General features: G+C 36.9%; 1 protein-coding gene across 1 annotated transcript in view; it reads right to left on the bottom strand.

Moving 5' to 3' along the window:
* The window catches only part of LOC149538442 (protein OVEREXPRESSOR OF CATIONIC PEROXIDASE 3-like), a 149,856-nt gene that overhangs the window by 63,221 nt on the left and 65,834 nt on the right, over positions 1-20,801 (bottom strand). Inside the window, exons 2-3 of the mRNA XM_089799774.1 lie at positions 8,252-8,530; positions 7,820-8,155 (exon numbers count right to left, since the gene is read on the bottom strand). Coding sequence (XP_089655900.1) covers positions 7,820-8,155; positions 8,252-8,530 — 615 coding nt within the window. The remainder of the gene's footprint in view (positions 1-7,819; positions 8,156-8,251; positions 8,531-20,801) is intronic.

Below are 20,801 nucleotides of genomic sequence, written 5' to 3'. Positions count from 1 at the left end.
CTTGGAACCAGCTTTCTGGTGATATGTTGTTTGTGGAAAACGAAGTCTATATGCCCAAGATATGAGCAAAAACATGAAGGTAGGTCCAAACAAAGCAAGAAGAGGTGACAAGAGTGTTGATGCAGTGCTAACATCAGCAAGTGACGAGCAAAAATTTGATAGTCAAATGGCCATCGAGACAAAAAAAAAATGGCTAAAAAATGACACTTTTGCTGAAAAAAGATATCCAATTTTTTGGAAAAACCAGTAGGCCAGTGCTAGTAAAAATAACCGATGGCCTTTTCTACCAGTGCCCGTTTGAATAGAGAATGTTATAAATTTATTCTATTTTAATAAAAATCATATGGCCTTGGCCTTTTACCAATCAAAAAAAAAAAAAAACCAGTGGCCAAAAATAGTATATGTCATGCGTTTGAAGAAAATTGTGAATAAGGCAACAAAAGAAACTGCATCCTCCCAAAAAACGAAAGGCTTGTGATCGAACAGAGGTGTCCCAGTGGGACAATGTAGTAGCAAAAGGGACCTCGTGTCCCTTGCTACCCCAAAAAAAATGTGCGCACGTTCAGTCCACACAACAAGCAAGGATTCCCAAAAAATTGCAATGGCTTGGCCCTGATCTCGATTTGATAGCTGACGAAGGATGACATGTGCATCACAGTTAGCGGTGTAAGAGCCCATATCGCAGTTAGCGCCAAAAGTAAGGGTGCGATCACTGGTATTGCTCAAAAACATGCACCATGGCAAGTTGAGGAGCTCATGAAGGCCAAACCCACCGTAAACTGTCATAGGGACCAATCCTCATAGACCAATGTGTAAAAAAAAAAACTGCCAACTCTCAAAACAGAACCACCAACATAGGACAAAAATGCATTGAACACATCAAAGCCATGGTTGGAAAACTAAAACAAAACACCGCCATCAACACCGCTGATGTGGCCGTTGGGAACTAGAATCAAAGGGCCTGACTGGGATTGTCAAAACAACTTTGACCCTGCAAATGCACGGTGCTAACAAAAGGATCTCACAGATTGTGAAGAAGGCGAGTGGTTGGTGCATTGGAGAGCGTGTTGGAGGCGTGTGAGGGCCCGCTTTGACTTTGCTCCAATCAAAAAGGTTCAGCTTCCGAAAAAATCATCCCTTGGACAGGCAAAAACATTAGGGCCCACGTCCAAGGAGATCCAAATTTTTATATATAATGAATCTATGCCTCTTCTTCACACTATGTGTTTTTTTAAACACTTTACAAAACAACAAAAAAAGAAAATTTTTAAAATTACAATTTAGTATTTATTTTACTACAATAAAAAATCAGCATCTCGAGTTTCAAACCCAAGGCAATATGCCTTGGACTAAAAAAAATTTGCCTCAAATTTCAACATAGTCCAAATTGAACATATTTTATATGGAAATGGGACTTTTCGAGTGCTCTGAGCTCAACGGTGATGTTTGTTTAGGCTCAAAGTTCTCTAAAAAATAGGTCCCCCCTAGATCCAATACAAAACACTCCTGAAAATTGAAATCCTCTGAAGAAGAAAACACAGATTTGGAAATCAATGCCATATCTCTCACAAATAGAACACGGGCATGAAGATTTGGAGCTCTGATACGAAGATGAAGTTGATGAAATATCAACCCCGCAGCTCCCAAGAATCACATACATGCAAACACCTGTCACAAAAAGAGAGATGCAAAAGCTATGGAAGCTGGAATTCCCAAATCCACAGATGAGACATTCTTGATGAGCAAAAAAATAAATTGATATAATCAAAAGTGAATGTGTAAGACTACAAAGAGAGATCATCCTTATAAAGGAGATCAAAACTCTAATAGATAAAAACTAGGTTGCATGACAATAATTAATAAAAGAAATAATTGCTCGATGCCTAAAGTTTAGCTTAAGTAAAATAGAGTTAATTAGAAAAATATCTAATTACTCTAACAAAAACTATTGTAAATTGTCGTCAATATGCAATAAGCCATGTAGATGTAAAGTGCCTTGACAATTTTTGAAGTTTTATCCCTGTTTTTCTGCCTTCGAAATTTTGTCAAACACTTCCCTTGCAGCCTCAGTTTGTTGATGTTTGTTGTTTTGCTATGATTTTTGAATGCCAATGATATGGATGAATACAAATGATTGCAAAATAACTACTTGGAAATCAAAGTGATATGCAACTTGTTTTTATTATTTTCCAAATGCAAGTACATGAAATTCTGATGTAAAATGCACACCTACAACCAAGAGGTATTTTCACAAACACTTGGCATGCATCCTATGAATGACTATGCAATTAGATGTTTTTACAAACATTTCGCATACAAATTGAACAGCTGAATTAAGTTGATTTCCCTTCAATACTTCAATGTTTACAATGACTGAATACTTTGGTAACAAAAAGACATATATTACTTGTCAAATGTATCCATCTGCAATTGCCAAATGTAAATACCAAAAGAACCTAGAATAAGTAGCTGAGATGACATGCTTTTTGGCTTTGCTTTTTTCAGATTTTCTTTTTTGGACTGCTTTTTCGGATCTGCTTTTTCGGACTGCTTTTTCGGCTTTGCTTTTTCGGACTACTTTTTTGGATCTACTATTTCGCTTTTCTTTTTCGGATCCACTGCGAAAACTGAGACCTTTCTCCTTGCCAACTGATGTCAAAAATTAGATGCACAGGCTGAACAAAAATCACTAAATATTATCTCTCAATTAATCACAAATGAATTGGCTGAATACCAATTCCTCCACTCCCAACTAGGGTTGATATCTCACAACCGAAATTGGCACCTTAGAGTCTTCAAACCCTTAGGCAAGTATACAAGCACTAAGGCTCTCAGCACAATAAATGAATATGCAACTCAAGATGTGTAAAATGAACCCCCAAAGGCTCCTTATAAAGATTTCACAAGCAACTCCAAGAAGCTTCTAGAGGAATCCAGCACTTTATTCTTTCAAGTGACTTTTTGATATTTTATTATGTTAGTCACTTTAATATTAAATCAATTAAATATAAAGTTACTTTTTAATATTTCATTGTTTAGTAACCTTATAAGTAATTAATTTAATACATCTTTTCCCCCTTATTTCTTCCTTTTTAGCCTCCGGGGAAAATAAAGGCTAAAATAAAATAAGTAGCTGGTGCCTGTCAAAAAGGGGACATTACAGTAGAGCAGTTACATCTATTCAAACTGAAGCTAATAACCAGTGGAGCCACGAACCTTATAGGAGCAGTGATACATAATAGAAGAGACATTCCTACATGGAAAAATGATGAAGGGAGAATATAACTGATAGAAAACTTATTTAGAACAGCAATAAAAAATAAATACATCACTTCATTCAATACAATAAGGAGAACATAGTGAAATAAGCAATGAGTATTAAATATTGGAATCTCCCTCAGGTATGAGGAGTATAAAAAGTCAACGAAAGTGTATTAAAAAAACATGTATGCCAGAAAATAAATATATGAACCTAAGGAGCACAATATTATATCTGCATTGGATAATATCATGGGGTTCAAAGAAGCTTTATGAACATAACCAAAAAAGGAAAACAGATAAATATCCACCCAGCAATAAACAAAGGAACATAAAAGACTATAACAAAAGAGGAATTCAGTCTAGAGACTGAAGGAGAATAAACGGACGACAATAAGAGTGTAGAGGAAAAACAATAAAATATAAATATAAAAAAGGCAGTAAGGAGAATATAAAACGAAGAACTCACAATAGAGATTACGAGAGTTATAAGATAATATAAATAAGAAGGATCCTAAATATTATATAGGCAGCGATCAGTAGTTGAATCAAATGCAATGAGACCTATATTGCAGAACCATTTTATATAAGAGGAAGTAGAGAATAAAATAAGAATGTTAAGAGGAGAATATAGTTGTAGATTACAGGCAACCAGAGGAATATCTCACTTAATATTTATATATTAGAAATAAATATGTATCATATGGTAGAAAAATTATCAATACATAAAATGGGAACCTTGTATATCTCATAGAGATGAAGTAAGATCTTGGTAGAGGGCATTCATTAAGAATGTTGAGTTTCTCCTAAGAAAAATCATAGAGATTAGAGGGAATTCTTTGTCAATGTCAAGATTTCAAATTCGAATCTAGAGGGAGATTTATAGAAAATCTCTTAGAGGAATATAGTTTGTATTGTTTAATCATATGCATATGTTAGAGATAAGAAGCTTGGCTAGAGATGGGATCTTTGCCAAGTATTTATTGTTAATTGGGTTCAGTCATTAATAGGGATCCCAGAAGCCTTAGAAGGACACTTTCAATATGATCATTTCCTAATCAAGAGTTACTCTCATCAGAGGGTTAGGCAAATCTGAGTAGAGTCTTCTTCTAAGGATTAGGTGGGTGTAGTATGGCAATAAGCACTTAGATGGTTTTAATGATTATTTATTTTGTTCGTTACTGATAATGGTTACATGTTTATGTATGTTTATATTATCTCTTTCATCTACTAACACTTGTTACAGGTTTTTAGCATCAATTACTCAATCCGGAAGAAGGGACATTACAAAATAAAAGTTCACCCTTTTCTTCTTCTAATTTTATCATAAGATGTTAATTTCCTCATCGCCTCTAGTAGCAGAATCTTATTAGCCAGATATCTTGGAAGCCAATAGCAAAGGAGAACCCTTGAAGTTGAATGTAAGTGAATATTGAGTGCTAGATAAAACATGGACCGCACTTTTCTATCAGCTTTATCACTTCTTGTGGCAACCTCATGTGAACCCTACCCTGAAGAGATCTAACAATATGCATGGTGAAGGCATCATTAGATCTTAAGGAACCAGCATGTATTATATGGTGCAGCTAAGGATAACATTCATACACATTGAATTGTCTTCAACTACACCTACGGGTCCTCTTCACCTAGAACCTTCATAACTGGTCATTCTTGCTAACATGTATATACTGTAGGAGCTCACATAAAAAGACCAGGACTGCTCCAAATTCCTCAATTGCCCATCCAAATTATCGCTGATTAGTCTTGACTAATCCAAACCTTGACTTCATTTGTCGCTTCTTCAAGGAAAAAGATCATTTATGGCTCAAAGTTGAATGATTGTGGGCATCCCATATTTCAGCTCAACAACATCACAGGGTGACTATAGTCCTATTTGAAGTCATCCCAACAAGCTGCTTGGGCATCTTGGAATGATGAGGCTTAGACTTCTACAACCACCTGCAATTGTTGAATTCTGCACATCTTCTCTAGAATCATAAAGCCTTAAGACCACCTCTCTTGTCTTGTATACCGTAGAATGAAAAATTAGTGAGATTTTCCAACAGCTTGACATCAGGAAGCTAATTTTCATCTTTGCTTGGAAGTATAGCACTTTGCAATTCAATAATCAAATCTAGGCATTGTTCAGCGGGAGGGAAATGAGTTGCTGCCGCAATTCCACTTCCGCTCAACTTCTTAGTCAAAAATGATGGAGGGTGTCCTTTATAGCCAAACATTCTTCTTCTAAATTCATTCAAATTGAGAGATCTTGGGTTGGTTGCGCTGACTTCTTTCCACTTTGACACAATCCATGACTCTAGGAGAAATTCTTTAGGCTCTCTCTTTATTTGAACCTGCCTTGACATGCTTGCTACCTTTGATTCTTCCATCTAACTTCCTACAAACCCAAATTATCAAAATAAGAGTTGTGTCAAAAAGAGCTCCCTTACTTGTAAACTCACTACAAGTTGATTCTCTTCTGACGCTCACATGTGCCTCATAATCCTCAAGTTGTGATGTGAGAAATAAGATTCTACACTCCCTTATGTAGAGAATTTGCACTTCTATTGCTAAGTTGGCACTGGGGTAATTTTAACAACAAATTTAATACCTTCTAAAATATTCCTCCCGGTTCAATTTCAGGAAAAAATCTGACTTGTCTTCTTAGTGGACCCCACTAGTTGCTAAAAGAATTTCGACTCTTTCATTTCCATGTGTCACGCCCTTTTGTTTTTAAAAATTATCATTTTGGGTGTTTAAATTCTTTTCTTTTCTATTCCAATGTTGGGCGCAAATTAGATAAAGAAGGATTTTCTCCACACTTAGCCAAATCTCTACGTTTCATGCAATCTCAAACTCGGGTGCATTTTAGATAGAGAGGAGGATTTTGGTTGGGGAGGAAAATCATTGGACAAGGTGGATTAGCGCCCATGAGCTGACCTTAGACATGGAGGAGAATTTTTTGCTTGAGAGAGAATTCCTTGCACGAGGTGGATTAGCACCCATGAGAGCATATGGACTTGTGAGAAAGATTTTTCCCATACTAAGTCTTTTTTGGTCTTTCCATGTTCTTTCCATCTTGGGCGCATATTAGAGGGGGTCAAGGAAATTTCTCACTTAGTCAAATTTTCAGCATTTTGCCATCTTGACCACATTTGAGTTGCATAGGAGGAATTTGGAACTTGGATGAAATTCCTTGCATGGGGTGGATTTGCGCCCATGAAGTGACCTAGACCCTTGAGAAGCATTTCTCAAATTTTGAAAGAATCTTCTATTATGGTGAAATTCCTCTCCTGGCCCCATTTTTAGGGTAGAGGAGGATTTTGGGACTCAAAGAGGAATCCTTTGTTGTTGTGAATTTCCTCTCCTAGGCGCATCTAGTAGGCATTGAAGGATTTTGGATGGCAGCCATGCCTAGCCAAATTTCCTCATTTTAGCCTGTTACTTCAACTTATCGAAATCTGGATATTATTTGTTCGCTTTACAGTCAATGCTCATATGTTGCTATAAAAAGAAATACTAAAAATAATAAGTTCTTCCAAACTCAAAATTAGGCCAAACAAACACATGGTGAAATTTACTAAAAATAGTTTGTCCAAACACAAAATTAGGCCAAATGGAGACATGGTGAAACTTACTAAAAATAGAAATTACTAAATATAGTAAGTTTGTCCAAACACTCAAAACTTCATGGGTAGGCCTTTTGAAAGATCTATTTCCTTTTCCATGCTTCGCCAAATTCCACTCCCCAATCACAGAACTTCTTTTCTTAGAGCCAAAGACAAATGACAATTGATTCCAAACTCAGCATAAATCACCAGCATCAATGAAGACATTTGGAACCTTGGGAAACTACACCAAACTACCAAGGACTCAAAGAAAATGACCAAGTAAGAAAATATGTAGGCACTCCCCATTTGCAATGCAGTGATGTGTGAAAAGGTCACAACATAACCCATCAACACAACAATTGCCTTAGATATCCTCTTCTTTCTAGTAACCCAAATTCCTTAACTCTTATGAATGAAGAAGGTTGAAATGAATATTATTGTGGATTTGAATCGATTTGCTTTCCCTAATGCACTTGTTTGTGGAATAAAAGTCAGTAGATAAGACTGATAATTTATCTAAATATATTTATGACACTAAAAAATTATCTAACAAAGCTAATAAGGAATATGTCAAGATGTATTGTTCATAAAAACATTTACTGAAGAAGCTAAACTAGGTTTGGAACATGAAATTAAATAAACCTACACTCAAAGGCACTTAAGTTTCACTAGCAGGAAAGTTGCAGTCCTCATTAGAGATATCCATCTACAGAAGCAAACTCTTCAAATGTCATACTGAGAGAAACAAATATTATCGAGGTTTTAGTGTAAGATGATATGGCTGATGTATTCCTGTCTTGCTAAGTAACATATATAGCATAATTCAATGCCTTTACTTCATTCTTACATTTTCCTACATGTATAATGTATGCCTTGGAGCATTGAAAAGAAAGTTCAGACGGGAAGTTTGCAATTCTTATTAGTTTCTGAGAACAAAAGGAAATGCTCACAGTTGGGCGCCTCGTACGCTGATATACTTTCTCCAGTGTTGCAAGTTGCACTTTTTTAAGCCTCTTCTTTGCATTCCAGCCCCTCAGATTCACAAATACTGGTGACTCGGATTCATTCCTTTGCACCTCAGTTTCAGCCTGAGATGTCAATATAGAGTTTGAAGGTTTGCTTTCAAATTCAGATGACTCTACATTATATTTGGTAGACTCGGTATCTTCAATTGATTTTGCTGGATACTCTCTATCAAGAAACAAAACTAGCTGAGGAGGAGGATTGCGCAATAATTCAAGGACTGTTCCTCGTTTGAGGCCTACTTCTGCTGTAAGCTTTTTAATCTGCAAAAAGAAACAAGACTTGTATAACTAAATCCATTAAAAAGAAAAGAAAGTGATACAAAGATGGATGGGGAGATATAATTGCTGCACACTTACGCTGGCTTTACGACGACCCACATTCAATGCTGCAGCCAATGTCTGCAGTTGATAGTCCTCTAATTCCGATGGTGCATAGTCAAGTAATGCTTTCTCATCAACCGCATCTAAATTTGATGGTCCTCTTAATTCTTCCTCAAATTTGGCCATTTCCTCTTCAGTAATCTCCACATCATCAGATAATGTACCTTTTTCAAGATCCTTCTCCAATTGGCTAAACAATGCCTCCAAATCAGCATCAGCTAAGTCCTCGTTGTCTTCTTCATCCTTCTGTAGTTTCTGGAAAAGATAGACATTACAACAATATCAACTCAGCCATAAATGTTTCTGTTATTTCCCTAAAGAGTTGACATTTAACAACGAATGAAACACGTTCCACTCTTAATAGCAATCTAGAAGTATGCAAGCCTTATGTATAGTTGGTAAAACTTCAGATTTTAAACAGCCTTAATGCTTACTCCTATCTCTATAAACAGCACATAAATCAAGGGGGTAAGATATAATTTTCAATATTTGAACAGTAACCTTCAACCAGGTACAGACAAGCTAAACAGTAATCAAGGTTAGACTGCAAACCAAATGATTAGCTTTGTAAATTGATATAAATAAAGACTCCATGTAACTAATAGCTAGGGCAAAGGAGGGATGAAAGTTAATAGGATTCTGCATTCAGTATAGCCCCATAGTTGAATAGAGTCATATATTGTGTTTTGCAACCTAAGTATTTCGATCATAACAATTGCCTTATTCAGGTTTGATTTCCACATTGCATTTATGAAGCTTTCTTTGGTGTTAGTTTCCACTTGCTGTTGCAAGCATGCTGCCTTATTTCCACCCAGCACTTAGATTTTTGCCTTATTTGCCTTGCATCTCCATTCAAAGTTATTTTGGCTTTTCTTATTCAAGTCTGGTTTCCACTTTACATGCAATGGCTTTGCCTGCCTTGATGATGGTTTCCACCTTGCTACAAATGGTTTTGCCTTATTGAGGCTCAATTTCCACCTATTGACTAAAAGTTTTCCTTATTTGATATAGATTTCCACCCAATTCTTTTTGTGTTTGCCCTATTTATTGGAGATTTCCACTCCTCAGTCTGATTGAATGACATACTCAGCGAAGATTTCCACCTTTTGGTCTAATTGATGAGCCTTATTGAGCTCTGATCTCCACCAACATTTTAGGCCAGCTCTTTAGGGAGGGTCAATTTACATCACAAATTAAGCTATTACCCGGTGTCGGATGAAGGGATCAGACCTGGTCCTGTAAAACAAAACATAAACACGCAGTAAGTTAGATGAACACATAATTTTGTTGGCCAATTGACGTTGTACAAGGCAAGAGAATCCCCAAAGGAGATGTCCTAACCCCCAGCAAAAAATCACACAACAGAAATACAAGATACAAGATCTGATACCAAACTCAATTCTTTGTTAATAAAACAATTGATTACTTGCAATGTGTCAAGCTGTAAAGCCTTCCTGGTTACAGCCAAATGCAAAGCAAGTAATATTTCTACAAGATCCTTCAAGATCCAATCCCAAACCCTAGCTAGTCCAAATTTGTGGCACAACAGCACTCTGGTAGAAACCTCCAGCCAGGTCTAAACTTCTGCTCGCAAGCCACCAAGCAATCTCCTTGTTTCCCAGGCCACAGCTACTAACTCTGCTACAATTTGCCCCTCTCAACTACTCCATGCTGAATTAATTATGACTCATGACTCCACAAGACCCTCTACTTATACCCAACTAAGCCACAGGTCGGCCTAGCAAGTTACAAATTAAATAAACCCTTACATTAAATACCTATTTAAACCACAAGTTGGCCTGCAACAGATATTAAATACAAAATGCCTTAGTCGGCTTACAATACCCATTAAATGCACCTAAGTTAAAGATCCAAAGCCCAAATAAATCCATACATCCCCACGATCGATCCACATCACGATCACATGCATTAAATGCATTAAGTCGGCCGATCCAATCTGCAAAACACCATTCAGCGAGCCAAACTACCAAGCGTCAGCAAAACTCCAAGCAAGACTGAGTTCCCTCAAGTATCGCCTGTTAAGGTTGTAGCTTCAGTCAGATTGATTTTACCATGAGATACATTGTTAATGGTAAATCATCATTTAGATAGATATCTTATATATATAATATATATTATATATTATATTATATAATAATACATTATATATATGGTTATTTATATATTAACTAGTGATGATTAACCGTAGAGACGTGTCTCTTCATCATGAGACATCTCTCCTCTCATATTTAATAAGCCTTCAATTTGCATTTGGAAGACAATCAATACAATGGCATTGTTAGTACATTTGTAGCAGTCCAAAAAAACAACATGATATCAGAGCTAGGTTGCAGATGTAATGGAGCAATCAAAGAAATTTGTATTCTAAGATTATATCACCAATGAAGATTGCCCTGCTAGAAAGAACAAATACAAATGCAAAGAAGGAAAATAACTCGTTGGATGTTAGGAATCTGCGAAGGAAGATTACAAATTACATTTCTGCCGAACTTGTACAAATATGGCAACAATCTAACCAGAGGAGTGATCAACATCGAACAAAGGAAGGTCGAAAGAACATCCAATGTAGCAGTCTTGGTGCACTTGCACAAACACTTGGGCACGGAGAAGAATGGACATGGAGGAGCTTCTTAAATTTATTAATACCTAGCAAAAGACATAATCGTCTAGGCAGATGATAGAAATATCGAAGATTGAAGTGGTTTTATATAAGAATAACCTTATCAAATAAATTTGAATTCTCACTCACTGAGAACATCAACGGCTAAAGGACACACACACACAGATATATATATATATATATATCTTGTATTTAAGCACCGATGATGCTAATTAAGCATCAATGATGGCAGAAGACGATTAGAAATTGGAAGACTTTGGAAACAACATAAATAAGGAATCAAATAGTTATTGGCGAAATATTACGTGCATAGCGTTTGGGAGTTTAATATTGTCATTAATACCAAGGATTGATTATACCGTGCATGTTTGAATCTTGTTCCACACATACAAACAAATATCGGTCAGTAGCGTTGATAGTGTTCCTTACAGTCGCATTGCAAATCTTATGTGTTGGTATGCTTTCTAAGGTGAAATGAGGAATAAATTAGAAGGCAAATGACAAATACAGGAAATAGAAATATTGATAACATTCAAACTCCAATCACCCACAAATGCCCACTGACAAGTCACTACTTAAGTGATATGCATATGGAAGGATAAAATTGGAATGAAGGCACTACTCAAATGGCAAGTATGGCATTGGGAAAGATATCGACTAGGATAGGAGATAAAAATAAGAAGGAATGAAATATAGCACGACCATGAAAATGATGAAATAAAACACTTATAAGAAATGGTCATGAGAGTAGTAAGGGCAATTATTTCAAATACATTGAGATGTCATAAACCCATGCCGCGGGCCCAGATGGAAAATATATGTGCTAAATCATATTGGGAAAAGGAGGTTCTCATTGGGCAAGACCACCAATGGACACATGATGATGCCAACATGGAAAGGTCAATAAAGAAAAACTATGAATACTATGCAAGCTATGTAGGAGTTAATACATGGACAATATCCGAAGTACAAAGGAGTGACAAACATGTCGCGGCCTCTAAAAAGAGCATGAATGAGACCATTTCGCATCGTAATCATGCCACGCGGGTCCTTATAACCATCGAGGGAGAAAGATAAAAGAAATAAGCCTTCCAAATATCCAACATCAGAAAAACATGGAAATTGTACTGACATAGCAATAGTTACGCAGTGGTGGCAGAAATGCAGGTCCACCCAAAGGTATAAAAGGTATGTATTATTCAACAATTCAAATACATAGTAGACCCATTGGAATTAAATTATTATTTTTGATATAGATGCAAATATATTTATCTCTCAATTGAATAATATGGTTCATACCATTTAATAGTAATGGCATTTAAAATATATATTTATGAACCTAAGGTATAAGGCTATGGTATGAGATCCATTCAAACAATAATTTATTGTTGACTTGAATATAAATATTAATAATTTTATTTTTGTATTCGAATAAAATGGACATATTGTCATAAACCATATAATTCCTTGTATGAGGAATATTGGAAAATTGGATAATATTATGTTAGCCTATGAGGTTAACACCATGGAGATTAATAGGACTCGAAGCATGGGGTATGTGAGATGTTAAGATCTCCATCTAACTGCCATGGCCAAGAATTAATACATAGTCTCCATGTGTCAGAGTATTAGTCTCCATGTGTCAGAGTATTCTAATGATATGTGAAATTTATACTCTAAACTCAGATGATAAGAAAGACATCTTCCATGATTGGGACCAAGCATGCCTTCATGTCAGAAGAAGCAACTAGAGGATCAGCTTCAGTTAACTTCCAAGAGTTTTAATCATATTAATTTGAAGAAAGTGGATCGTATTGAGATTGTTTCTCTTGTGAACAATTTCTTCCAAAGAGGAGAATGTAAGTGGAAATTTTACATTGTGGGGGAGAATAATAGTCAATGTTCCATTCCCACTTGAACCATCTTTAGAAGGGAGATGTAAGAGAAGGGACATCATCAGAGTTTCAAATCTAAATCACATCTTGGGCAACTTGTATTAATAATGGTGATGTACAGATACGTATTTATTATTCTTAGGTAATACTAATTATAGTCTCTCTGTCATTTGTAGTTTTATATGTACTATATGAGTTAATTTTCCTTGATCTTTTCCTTTGTATCTGAAGTTGATCTTGTGGAAAAAGAAGCATGGCACATTAAGCAGCTTATGACAGTAGCTTCAAAGAAGTTGTGATCAGGCTAGATAAAGTGAGGCTCTTGAAGAAAATATCTTTGATGATTGAGATTATGAGCATCCTTCTACATTGAGAGGGAGTATGACACTTCTTTGAAGGCAATGCAAGAGCTTAGAAGATTGATACTTAGAGGGAGTCTAGAGATACATGTGTGTGACTGCATGATTTTGATGGGCCTACTCCTGTGTACATAATGAGGAAGTAATGAATTATCACCAGAAAGTTAGGAAGACCGATATCAAATTCAGAGGGAGTTCAATAGGCATCCTTAGGTGAAGATAGCTCTAAGGGAGTAACTAGAGGACTTGACTTCCTAGGATTGTTGTTTAGAGTGAGAAATTTGAAGTGTGATCTCTTCTCTATAAGGGAAAAGTTCGAAGTGAAATTCCTCGTAATGTATTCTTCTCTATGAGAGAGAATTAAGGTGAAAGCCCTTGTAACACCTTTTGACTTGGTTCATGGTGGTTACTATTTCACATATGATATGTAATGAAAGGTGACGATCTTTCATTAACATATATAAATAGAAAGTAACCATTGTAAGGTGACGATCTTATAAATGGTAGACCTGTTATCATGACAGACTTCATTAAGTTGTTGTCCCAGAGTGTTGGAAGTCATGATAACGGAAGTATCATACAGAAGGTAACCATTGTAAGGTGGCGATCTTATAAATAATTGACTTGTTATCATTACAGACTTCATTAAGTTGTTGTCCCAAAGTGTTGGAAGTCATGATAACGAACGTATCATACAGAAGGTAACTATTGTAAGGTGGCGATCTTATAAACGGTAGACCTATTATCATGACAAACTTCATTAAGTTGTTGCCCTAGAGTGTTGAAGTTATGATAACGAGCGTGTCATGATCAAACTTCATTAAGTTGTTGTCCCGGAGTGCCAGAAATCATGATACTTGTCATGATAGAGACCATGACATTGTGATTTCTTGTTATCTAATATACTATATTAAATTGTCGTCCCGGAGTGCCGGAAATCAGATAACTTATATCCTTTTAGGATATAACATATTTTTGGTAGGCATCAAGGATTTGATGTCAGTGCACATACCAAAAGAATATATGTATGATGAATATTTTATGTTTGATATTTCTTGTTGAATCATACTTCGGAATATATTAAAAGAAAAACATCTAAGTTGATGAATTTATGTTGATATCCCTAAATATGTCATTCCAGGAATATCATACTAAGATGATATCTCTTCATATACTTAAGAGCATAATGTGTTCTATAACAATCCTCCCTAACTAAGGAGTGTTAAGGTTGTAGCTTCAGTCAGATTGATTTTACCATGACATACATTGTTAATGTTAAATCATCATTTAGATAAATATCTTATATATATAATATATATTATATGTAATATTATATATTATATTATATATATTGTTATTTTTATATTAACTATTGATGATTAACCGTAGAGACATGTCTTGTAATGTCCCCATTTTTTACCAGGTTTCTACAGTTGGCTAGGTCAGTTCACCATTAGGACCCTCGTGAGGTAACAATGGGATTTGAGAGTCTCAGTTGTGTGGTTATAGGCTTTCTAGCAGCCTATGGTGTGTTTTGGCTCCATTTGAGAGACTTACTATTTATAGTAAGTCAAACTGTTGGTTTCGATGAGCTCGATTAATTTAGAGGAGTTGGGTGATACTCTCAATTTTTATTTTGGGCTTCCAGTTTGGGCTCCAAGAATCTTGGAGGGAGCGTCTATTTATAGTAAGTCACCTTGTCATGTTCATTTATTGTCTTTCATCATCAAGATCACTTTGGTGTTGTCAGATTTTGATTCTGATGCTTCTTCAATTGTTTTCGCAAGACGGCTGAATTATTATTATTATTCATCTAAATACACTGAGGTTGCTATTTTTGTTGGTGTTGTTGGTTGATCACCTCAGTATCATAGCTCGTTGGAACTAGGATGAAAAATTTTAAATCGTGGGAACAAGAGACAGTGGCCTTGGGTGTCAGAATTATAAGTTATGGTGGAAAAGGTCATTTTCTAGAGCTAAATGCAATTAATAAATTATATTAATGGCACTTTATTATATTTTAATGTTGTGTAGAGTAAGCTTCTTAAGTAGAGTTCTTTTGGGAAACCGGTGCCATTTGGAGATTATAAATATGAGGATATTTGATGAGAAAACCTTCCGATTATTTGTTTATCTCTTTATTTTGTTATCTTTGTGGCAATTCTGAGCCTGTGGTTTTGTGCCCCTTGCTGAGGTATAAGGGTTTGATCTGGGCTTTTCTGAAGATTGAATTGGTGCATTGAATCTACTACTGAGGTATGATAGATTTAAGTTGATGTTTGGCAAGTCTAAGTTTGTGTGTTCTCCCTCCTGTATTCTCTGTAGCTGGGAGATGTTGTGGGATTGGAGAGTTAATTACACTTCCATCTGCAAATTCTATAATCAGAATTGGGCCTCTAACTTTGTAAAATCTGGGTGCATATATTCTTGTAATCAAATGCCAATTGAGTCCTGCAAATTGGCATGCTTTGTCTAAGGGTTTTTTAAGAACTTTGTGGCTATGACTGATCTAGTTGTTTGGTTCAAAGTGCAGCATCATTTCTCCATTGATTTCAGACACCTGGCAGACCAGCCCATTGGCGTACTTTCCCCTTGTAAATCTGGGCAGTGTGGGATGATTTTGGTGGTCTCAAATTGAAATAACAGACCTGTGTTTTCTTGTTGAGGCCTTCTGATATAATCTGGAGGACTTGTATTTAGTTTTTGGGATGTGCATTTCAGTTTTTTTGGGCCTGCAATCAAGATTATAGGGGCTGTGTTCTAGTTGAAGATGCTGGAGTAATTTGGTGGAGACTGCTGTAGCTGCACATGAAGTTGGGTAGATTCAGCTGGGCAGAATTTTGCATTATCGGGTGTTACAATCTCAACATTATAGCAGGTTCCAAGTTCTCTATTTTAATAAAGGAAATATATTTAGTAATTACTTTGAGAAAACAGCGATTGGTAGAAGGATTGTTTGTTGTTCATCATTAAATTGGTATCATAATTTAGCTAGCAGATTTTTGCAAAGGTATTTGAGTTAATTGTAAATGATTGTTATTTGGAAATACATAATGTGTTGATTAGACCAGACTTGAGGAATTTAGTTATATATTCAATAGCACTAGCTGGTGTGGAAAAATGCTTACCAAGTGTTTGATGAAATGTCAAGCAATTGAATTGTGAAAGAAATTGATGCCTGATTAGCTATAACCGACTGAGAGATCTTACAATGGTATGAAAGTGGTTTTCTGCCAACCTGCAGGAATTGGGCTTAGTCTTTATTTTGTTTGGTGCCAACTTTGAAGATTTTCAAATCTAATTTCTAGAGTGACCAGCACCTTTTTTTCTCGAGCTATGGACAGACATAGGACTGGCAGTTCTAGAAGTCAGAGGAGTAATGAGGAAGTTAGCATAAAAATGAATGCCTTGCAAGAGAGTTTGGAGAAACTGAAGCTTCATCAACAGAGGTTGGCGGAGAGCTTGTCAAATCCCGTAATAGTTGAGAGGGCAGCGAGGTATATGGTTTATGCCTTTAGAAGGCCGACATCGAGGTTGCAAGGAAGGAGGCTTGAGTTTTCCCCAACAGGTGTCCATGATGCTGATGTACCTATATATAGTACAGCAATTGCTAGCCCCATCCACAGTGTTGATGATGGACTCATTTCACAGAGATCAGTAGATGTGTCAGTACCCATGGTGGATAGTGGCATTGAACTTCAGTAGGTTGAGGCTCCCAGAGTTGTTGCAGCTAGTGCAGAGATAATTAATAAAATTGTTACTACTAACACTTCTAGCTCTCTCGAGGAGGGGATTATTATTGGAGATCTGTATGTGAGTTATCATAGTATTGCTCCAGTACAAGAGGCAATTGCTTCCTCAGGTGGGAGCAATGCATGTATGGAGTCACCCAACTGTGATGTTGGTGATTTGTATGTTACAGTGGAGTCAGTAGATGTGGATGCAGATAGTATGGACACATCTGATGATACATTTGATGATGCTATAGTTGCACTGGGTACAATATCCCTTGCCAGGTATCAACTGATGACTCCGAGGAGGTTTTGGATGGGTTCCAAGATCAATGTTTACAGAATCTATCCTTTGAGGTGGAAGCTAAGACATGTGGGGATATTGATATTGTGAGGGCTTCCATTTCTTCAGATGAGGAGTTGAATGAGGTATATAGTAGTTGTATCTAGGATGCAGAGTTGTGCAAGGTCAATAGCACACATGCAATGAGTGATCTTGTGGTGGGCAGTTCTGATTCGGTTTCCTATCAACAGTGCAATTAGTAAGACAGAGACCTTGCATAGGAGGCAGGGGTTACAGACGCATCATGTGACTTGTCAGCTGAAAGTGAATGATAGTGACATTTCTTCAACTCTTGAGCATTATGATGCTATTCGTCAGATGCTAGCTACATCTAGTTGGGGTGCTCCTATGTTAGATGAGTACGGCGATAGTAGTCTTTCACTAGCAGAGGTTCATATGCTTCAAGAGGTTGTCAAGATCTTGAAGCATAGTTACTCTCAGTTAGTTGCTGACAAGGATTACCTTTTGGAGTGGAGTAGCACCTATTATGAGACGTTAGGGAAAGAGGAGGAGGTGGTTGAGCTCACCTAAGAGCTTGAGGTGACTGTGGACTCTCTTTAGTGTACTCAGTTGGCTCTTCAGGAGTCACAGTCACGATTGGATGAGGTGACTGTAGAGTTGGAGTATGTTCGGACCACACTAGCCCCAAATCCAATTCAGTTGCATATTGTGGTTGGTGGTGAGTTTTCTTCTACGATTGGGGATGATGGACATGATAATGTGGCTGACACATTCGTCCAGCATATGGGTGCAGTAGGTATAGGGGAGGTGAAAGCATCAGTTGAGACGAGCTCTCATGGTGATTTGCTTTCTTCTGTTAGAAGCGAATCTATTTCTTCATCTCATACAACTTATAGCATTGGATAGTTGGCGGCGCCACATTTTCAAAGGGATCAGCTATGGGTTTCAAGGGAGCAAGTTGATGCTTCCACATATAATTTCTATTGCATAGAGTCTTTCATGGAGTATCTTTTGGAGAGTTTGAATGTGCGGGACGATTCATACAGAGTGTCCGAGGGTACTCTCATCCAAGGCTCTTGTGCTATGCAGAGGTTGGTGGGAAAGATTGTAGAGACTCTGTCTACTATGCTTTCTTATAGGGATTTTGAGGTTGGGTTTCCTGAGAGGGTTGCCCAAGATCTTGCCCACCAATAGTTTAGAGTCAGAGATGGGAGCCATCTTCTAATTCCTAGCTTGATGATGATGAGCCCTTAACAGAGATTGGGAGTTTTTATCAGCATTACACTGTGAGGAGTGCTCATCACTTTTCTTTTGACCCACAGGTAGAGGGCTTCGTTTCATGTCAATTTGAGTGGGCTCCAGTTTCAGACCATCCATTGTGGGATGGGTTAGCACCATCTTTTGCAAATGGGATTGACAACCGCAAGTTAGATCCCTTACAGTATCTACACACCCAGAACAGTTTGGCAAAGGTTGGAGTTGGTAGTAGTATTTCAATTACCTATGGTTATTACGATCTCCACAGTGCAGTTGGGTGTGAGTATCAGTTTGATGGGGACTCAGGTGTGGACAGAGTTGATATTCCAGTTAGATTGAGTTCTAATGGGTTGTTATCACCATCAGCATCTACAGTCAGTTTCCAGATGATTCTATCATTGATATCAGTTATTTGGGTGTTGATGCTATAGAAGTTGCTTGTACACTGCAGGAATAGTACACAATTCTACCCTTGGGATCGGGGTGGACTGTGATGTTTATTTGTTTCAGGATTGCTTGGGGACAAGCAATCTTAGGGAGGGAGGATTGTAATGTCCCCATTTTTTACCAAGTTTCTGCAGTTAGCTAGGTCAGTTCACAATCAAGACCTCATGAGCTAACAATGGGATTTGAGGGTCTCAGTTGTGTGGTTATAGGCTTTCCAATAGCCTATGGTGTGTTTTGACTCCATTTGAGAGACTTTCTATTTATAGTAAGTCAAACTGTTGGTTTCGATGAGCTCAGTTGATTTAGAGGAGTTGGGTGATGCTCTCAGTTTTTATTTTGGGCTTCCAGTTTGGGGTCCAAGAATCTTGGAGGGAGCGTCTATTTATAGTAAGTCACCCTGTCATGTTCATTTATCGTCTTTCATCATCAGGATCACTTTGGTATTGTTAGATTTCGATTCTGATGCTTCTTCAGTTGTTTTTGCAAGACGGGTGAATTATTATTATTATTCATCTAAATACACTGAGGTTGTTATTTTCGTTGGTGTTGTTGGTTGGTCACCTCAGTATCATTGCTCGTTGGAACCGGGACGAAAAGTTTAAAATCGTGGGAACAAGAAACAGTAGCCTTGTGTGTCATAATTTTAAGTTATGGTGGAAAAGGTCATTTTCTGGAGCTAAAAGCAATTAATAAATTATGTTAATGGCACTTTATTATATTTTAATGTTGTGTACAGTAAGCTTCTTAAATGGAGTTCTTTTGGGAAACATGTGCCATTTGGAGATTATAAATATGAGAACATTTGATGAGAAAAGCATCTGATTATTTGTTTATCTCTTTACTTTGTTGTCTTTGTGGCATTCTAAGCCTGGGGTTTTGTGTCATTGCTGAAGTATAAGGGTTTGATTTGGGGTTTTCTGAAGATTGAATTGGTGCATTGAATCTACTATTGAGGTATGGTAGATTTAATTTGATGTTTGGCGAGTCTAAGTTTGTGTGTTCTCCCTCCTGTATTCTCTATAGCTAGGAGATCTGGGATTGAAGAGTTAATTATATTTCCATCTGCAAATTCTAGAATCAGAATCGGGCATCTAACTTTGTAAAATCTGGGTACATATATTCTTGTAATCAAATGCCAATTGAGTCCTACAAATTGGCATGCTTTGTCTGAGGGTTTTTGAAGAACTTTGTGGCTATGACTGATCTAGCTGTTTAGTTCAAAGTGGGGCATCATTTCTCCATTGATTTCAGGCACCTAGCAGACCAGCCCATTGGCGTACTTTATCCTTGTAAATCTGGGTAGTGTGGTATGATTTTGGTGGTCTGAAATTGAAATAAGACCTGTGTTTTCTTGTTGAGGCCTTGTGATATAATCTGGAGGACCTGCATTTAGTTTTTGGGATGTGCATTTGTTGGTGTAAATACGAATTTACACTTACTTAAGTTTACTTAGGTTAATGTATTATTTTATTATATTGCACTATTTTGGTAAGACACTTAGAGTTTGCATACTTTTATGAGTTGTCATGTTGACAACACAGAAGTAAGCAACTCTACTTCAGCACATGGTGTCTACAACACTAGAGTTTGCATAATTAAATGAGTTGTCATGTAGACAACATAGTTATTCGCACTCCTAATTTATCACATGGTGTCTACAACATTATTTTGCGTACTACACCTTTGTAGGCTTATCCTCTCATCATCGCACTTACTCTTGTGCTTAATGGAGGATAACCCATATCTGGTGGACATGTGCCTAGTTGTATGACTTATCATGATGTTGATTTTTATGCATTCTAAAAGCATTCCAAAGGCCTTTATATACGGGCACTCCTAGTGTACTTTCATATTTTGAATCAAATACATATCGATATTCTAATCATACTCTT

This window comes from Cupressus sempervirens, chromosome 9 (genome assembly GCF_028749045.1).
Source record: "Cupressus sempervirens isolate cs-2001-9-10 chromosome 9, ASM2874904v1, whole genome shotgun sequence".
NCBI lineage: Eukaryota > Viridiplantae > Streptophyta > Pinopsida > Cupressales > Cupressaceae > Cupressus > Cupressus sempervirens.
The sequence above is the reverse complement of the archived record's forward strand: the minus strand, read 5'-3'. Positions and strand labels throughout refer to the sequence as shown.